The sequence below is a fragment of the Nymphaea colorata genome, chromosome 5 (genome assembly GCF_008831285.2).
Source record: "Nymphaea colorata isolate Beijing-Zhang1983 chromosome 5, ASM883128v2, whole genome shotgun sequence".
Taxonomy (NCBI): domain Eukaryota; kingdom Viridiplantae; phylum Streptophyta; class Magnoliopsida; order Nymphaeales; family Nymphaeaceae; genus Nymphaea; species Nymphaea colorata.
In genome coordinates, this window is record NC_045142.1 from 25,769,509 (window position 1) to 25,775,513 (window position 6,005).

The window sequence follows — 6,005 nt, forward strand, 5'->3', positions numbered from 1 at the left end:
GGGTCTTTGTGATGCTACTTTTTTTCTCGTTCAAAAAAGTAGCATCCATGAGAATCAAACCAATTGTTGGCTCGACGAATTATGTTATGCCCCCATAAGACAGACAAGACAGACAATATGAGCTGATATGTGTAAAAAATTTTCAACTTCTTGTACCAAACAAAAATCTAGATTTAAAAGGTCAATTCATTTGAATCAGATCTTTTGGGTTAAATCGAGATTTACAACGCTGGTACTTTAACTTTTGAGATTCTTGCTGCACGAGGGACGATCGTATTTAAATAGTAGTCCTGCTTAAGGAAATTTCTTTCGGCTAAGAAAATAAAAAGAACTCATTGAACAGTATTTCAATGCATGGTCCTGAAATTTTACAGTAAACTCTGATTCCAAACCCAAAGAATTTGTCTTTCCAACCATGAACGACAGACTGGTGTGCCTTTCCCTTTCCGCTGGCAAGCTGTGTATTTTAGATGGGAATGTTTGTTTTGCTTTCTCACTCCATCCAATCCGAAATAAGTTAAAAATTTGGGGAAAAATGATCGTCTGTCCCCATCATCGTTTAACAATGGATTCATAATTTGGGCTTACAGTATTAGGTATTTGTATTATTTTGGAACAAGTCAAATAATAAACCAAGCATTAAATGAAATATTTTCGTCGGATAGCAAAACATTGAAAGGTACAGCTACGGAAATGAAGACGAAGTGTTTGGCAGATTACAAAAGTAGCTGTCGATATTCCACTTGCTCAGACAACACAAATGGCAAGCGGCCATGTCCATCTACCATCCCCACTTTCACTACTCTCTCTCTCCCCCTGCCGCTTTGGCCCCTCTTCTTGCTCTCACATGAACACCATGATTGATTCCCCGACGTGTCTTCTGTGGTGGTGCTGAGACAGAGACAGGGGAGGTGAAGGAAGGAAGATCACCACCAGGACATGGATTCCTTAATACTGGGAAGATCTCATTTTCTCAAGTTTTCATTTGGGAGAACCCTCCAACTCCTCGGGTCACTTCCTATTGTCTAGGAACCACGGTTGATTCTTTATGCATTTGATGGTGGTAATGATCTGGGCATTAGAGAGACAATAAACAAGCTGCTTCAGGAATGGGCTCCATGACTGTTGGGGAGTCTGCAATTTCTGAGAACTCTTCACCCAAATTGAAGCCCGGGATTCGGATGAGTGTGGATTTGGTAGCGGCGGCCAGAAAGCATGTTTCATTTCTTAGAACAGTGCATCATTCTGCATCGCTGCATCAAACTGGTTTCCTGTCGCAGGCCATAAGAAGGTTTCTCCTCTTCTTCTTTGTTCAGTCAATATTGAGTCTCCATGCTTCGACTGTTAACATGGTATTCTGTTAACGAAGATGGAGTGGAGTTAAGTCGTTAACTGTTCCTTTCCTTTTTTTTTTTTTTATTTCAGGTATCATCAACTATGGATGCCTCTGTATGCCCAGATATCCGATTCCTCCCCGCTGGTTCTTCCTCCTATGGATGTGCAGTACATTTGGTTCTGCCACACCTTGAATCCTGTACCGTTCTTCATAACCAGTTAGTATTCTCTTATAGTCACAAAATTCTTGGATCCTTATGACGCTACGTCTTGCATAAATCCGTTTTCCAGGCGGCTTTCCGTCGGTATTGCATGTCGAGATTCTCGAAAGTGATCGAGAAACCAGCCATCTTTGATGATGAAAATGAAGAGTACGCCATGAAGAGATGCAGGGAGATATGGAAACAAAGGTACCCATCTGAGCCTATTGATCCAAGAGACTGTCCAGAGGATCCTGCGGCTGCGGGGGATACTGACCTTCATGGGGTCGACTTGTTAGCTGTGGCGATAAAGCAATTGCGGTTCTATACGCTGGTTTCCGACCCATTCTGGGGGGAGAGTTCCTTCCTGGTATCTGCAAAGCACAGATACAGAGGATTTATCTATCTGCTGCAGAAGTTTCGGGATGGACATTCTTTGTTGGTACCCACCATTGATATTCTTCTGATATGGATGACCCACCAGGTAGCTCAGAGACTCTTTTCTCGATTATAATGATTATGTAAAAATTGACCGTTGATGGTGCTTCTCGGAATGTACAGAGTTTCCCGGCGAGTTATCACCGAGATGTTGGGGATATGGAAATGTTTGGAGATTGGGAGTGTATGAAAGAGGAAGACATGAAAGCCACGTGTAGACTATGGGAAGCTACGTTCGATCATCCATACGAGAGAGCAGGAGTGACTTTTGATAGGACCAGGTCGCCGGTTTATTGGGAGGCATCAGCCGTAGACGTGAATCGTGGATTTAAATCTCTTGAACCGAGACTTGTCACGGAGGTAAAATACAAAGAAGAGATGAGAAAATCATTGGGTGTTTAGGTCGCCCGTTTATCCAAAAAACAAAATAATGCAAATGAATTATCACAACTTATCCAAAGATCAGGAGTTTTTATCTCCTTGAATGCATTTTTCCTCTCTCTCATTCTCAACCTGCAAGAAAAGATAAGACTTTTCTGTTGCATGCATAAAAGACATATACCTCTTGTCATTGAACAAGGTTATTGACTTCTCTTTCTGATAGTAGGCATCTTTAGTTCTTTTTTCTGATTTACTGGTCTCCTTGACTATGTCAAGTTTGCTGTGGTGTATATTGTGTAGTATCAAAACATGGTGATTGGTTTATTCTCAAGTCTTAAAAGGAAAAACAGAAAGGATCAGTTCACCTTGTTTTTCTTCTTTTTGGTTTGAGCAGGCTTGTATATTCATGAAGGGGAATGTAGAGGAAGGATGTGTTAAGAAGACCTTCTTGAGACTAAAAACCATCAGACGCCACAAAGAGTTCAGAATGGACAGGCATGTCTCTAGTATATTGAGATGCTCATCAGAGATGGCTTTTTGGCAAAAAGAGTGCCAGTTGTGGTGCGAACTAGGAACCAGGGGAATAGCTGTTGAACTACGAAGAAAGGGAAGGGGCTTTTTCCGATCAGAACTGGTGGAGGATATTGTCTTTTCGTGGAAGGAGGTGATGAGGGCACCATCTCTCACTGTTGGCCGAGTAATAACAGTAGTAGAAAAGGAGGGGAAAGCGAAGTTAAGAGTGGTGGTATCAATGACACCACCAGTTCAGGCACCATATCTTCTCAAGTGTGTACCTGACAGGGTCACGGACGATGCTGGTGCAATGATTTCTGATGTTATTCTCCGGATGAACAAGTATCGGCCTCAAGAGGGTAGATGGTTGTCTCGAACAGTTCTTGATCACAGTGGGAAGGAATGCTTTGTTATAAGAATCAGGTAAAGCCAGTTTCGTTTAGGTCTGTGTGCGTGCGTGCGTGTGTGCGTGTGTGTGTGTGTGAGGCATGATAGTATTTTAAGCTGCTAATTTGGTAAGCATGGCCAATTTATTTGATGTGGAAACTACAGTATATGCTTATCAGTGTTAGATTGTTAGGTTCTCCGAGAAGTTTTAGGCGATATAGCATTCAAGGTGATGACCCAATCTGCTCAGAATATTGATTATGTTCAGTCTAACTGTTGTTATGCCAGTAGGCCGCCTGAAAGCCCGTGCAGATCACTTCAGGACTAACATCGAAAGATCATGATGGCTTTTTTTGTTTTTCCCTTAATAAGAATGCCTCCAGAATCCTGTTAACTGCAGTATATGTACCGGTCTTCGTTTATATAGCTGCAGGAAACACATTTTTAAGTCAATCTGCCTCGTAAAGCCACGCTTCTTGTTACATGATCTTGCTACTTAGATGTACATCAAGTCACTGGCTTCTGTTTTAAGTTAGCTAATGCCATATCGTTCTAGGATGGCCCAAGGATTTTGGAGAAGAGGGGGAGAAAATCCAAAGCCTGTTAAATGGGAGGAACGAATCATCCAGGTGTGCGATGGTCCCTGGTCATATGTTGCTGACTCCATAGGGATTGCCCCAGGTAATTTCCATCTTTATACGGCTTTATCCACTTTAAACCTAAATGTCAATAACTAGACTTCAGCATGCTGAGATAAAGTAGTCATTTAATAAAAATGCTGACAGTCTTAATTTCAGTTAGACGGCTAAAATGTTATGTTCAATTTTGAATTTTCAGTTAATAATCACTAAAGTGGTTTGAGTATTATTAGTCTAGTGTCCAAAATGGAAGAATGTTCTAAAATTAGCCTAGTGCAGCTTCTTGATTAAAATTGACTATGGAGGCAATTCATTCACTTGGTGGCAACTGTGTTCCGTACAGATGGGCTGTTCTGATTTGGGGTAAAAGTTTAACTTAAAATGTTGTGATTGCACTTGCAGAACGGATCGTGGGAACAGCCACACCTAAAGTAGATGTAAGAGAAGAAGTTTTACATGGCAATGGAGTTATATGGTCTCTGTCAACTGGTTATGAGTTGACCATACAATGGGCGCGAGGATTAGATTTCTCACTAGAAAACAACACTTCTGGTGAACATGTAAGTTTTTGGGTAACCTGATTACTCCAACTGCATGAAAAGTTTTGTGATATGGAGAAAAGAAAGGCAATGCTTGCAGGTTAGACTACTGAAGGGGAGGAAGCTGCAGTATCAGGTAGCAGAACCGCATTTAGACAAGGATGACATTGAGGAGGGGTTCGTGACATTAGTTCGGTACTCATCAGATGACCCAGTTGGAAGAGCAACGGCTCTGTTGAATTGGAGATTCTTCACTGTCGAGTTCCTGCCAGAAGAAGATGCAGCTACTGTGTTGCTCGTATGCACAGCAATAGTTCGGACGGTTTCAGATGTAAAGGGAGAAGATGTGGGGAATTTGTTGGTGCGAAGGAGGCTGAAGCAAGCAAAAGCAGGAAGCAGAGACTGGGGATCTGTAGTACTTGGCCATGACACGTTTTCTCAATTGAAAGATGAGATTTCCTCAAATGTGCACCTTCAACCCTGGCACTGGAATCCCAAGGAGGTGATGTCATTGCCAGAGATGAGTTACAGTTTCCAAACTGGGTTTGGTCAGTCTTCAAATGCTGATGGTGGGGATCGATTATATCAAGGGGGGATATAGAAAGAAGGGAAGATCTATATCAGGTTTTAGCAGGCTGTTCTGATGGAGAACCCTTGCTGCAGAAGATCTGTTGAAGCGGTTGTTCAGCCATGAAGATTTATGGCCTTTCTTCCTACAAAGAACGGGACAATCCAACCTTCAAGTGATGTATATAAGGCCATTGCCTCAATGCGATAATCCATAGTTGCTGCAGGAATGAAGCCTATGCTTGTTGCTGAATGATTCTAATTATGAAATATGGCCCCTCCCAGTGTTGATGTTTTTTCTGAAACCGAGTCAGATTAAATACAGAAGAACCTGTATGATTGAACACACACCTCATGCTGTATATTGGTATCAGCCATAATCTGAGGCATTGAAAGTCTATATAAAGTACACTATCTGCATTGCTTTGAGATTCTTGAGGATCCAATTACCATGATGAACCGAGTATTCGAGTACATTTTTTCCCTTTGGTGATAATTTGGGACAAAAGATGAAAATTATTTCTGGAGATAGAACAATGAGTTTGATGTTTCTATTGATTCTAAAGGAATGGAACTCTATTTATTATGATCTTTTATTCCTTCATAGAACTTATGACAGGATATATAAAAATAGTTGACAGTCACTACTGGCATTTATTGTTCTTTTAATCCTTTGTTACATTGTCATTTAATAAAAGATGGGCACAGGGTTACTGCCATATACGTACATATGCATATAAATATATATAAGATAGGTTGACGGATACACCGAAAACTTTTATGAATATGTGTCATGTATTATTAGGTGAAACTAAGAAAAAAGAGCAAACAATGGAAGCTTTCCAATCTTTCCAATTTTGAATGTGAAACTTTGCTAGATATTGAGCAAAGCAAACCGATCTGATGTGATTGTTTTGCATCATCAATTTGTGGAGCATTGAGCAACCTGATTTGACAATCCACATTAATGGAGGGGTGTATTCATGAGTAGACTGTCTTCTATGGAT

At 41.0% G+C, this 6,005-nt stretch overlaps 1 protein-coding gene across 1 annotated transcript; it reads left to right on the plus strand.

Annotated features, from left to right (window-relative positions):
• The first annotated feature begins 743 nt into the window (after positions 1 to 743).
• On the plus strand, positions 744 to 5,589 carry LOC116254761 (glycine-rich domain-containing protein 2). Its single transcript, XM_031630329.2, has 8 exons — positions 744 to 1,291; positions 1,426 to 1,534; positions 1,627 to 2,019; positions 2,097 to 2,333; positions 2,749 to 3,290; positions 3,811 to 3,935; positions 4,295 to 4,452; positions 4,532 to 5,589. The coding sequence occupies exons 1-8, from the start codon at positions 1,110 to 1,112 to the stop codon at positions 5,030 to 5,032; spliced, it is 2,247 nt and encodes a 748-aa protein (XP_031486189.1). The 5' UTR covers positions 744 to 1,109; the 3' UTR covers positions 5,033 to 5,589.
• The last annotated feature ends 416 nt before the right edge of the window (positions 5,590 to 6,005 follow it).

What these genes read in the sequence shown, in the direction of transcription:
- LOC116254761 (XM_031630329.2), top strand. Translation starts at nt 1,110, where the DNA reads ATGGGCTCCATGACTGTTGGGGAGTCTGCAATTTCTGAGAACTCTTCA. An exon ending in TGATATGGATGACCCACCAG is followed by an intron (nt 2,020 to 2,096) that starts GTAGCTCAGAGA and finishes CGGAATGTACAG; the next exon opens with AGTTTCCCGGCGAGTTATCA. An exon ending in CTCCATAGGGATTGCCCCAG is followed by an intron (nt 3,936 to 4,294) that starts GTAATTTCCATC and finishes TTGCACTTGCAG; the next exon opens with AACGGATCGTGGGAACAGCC.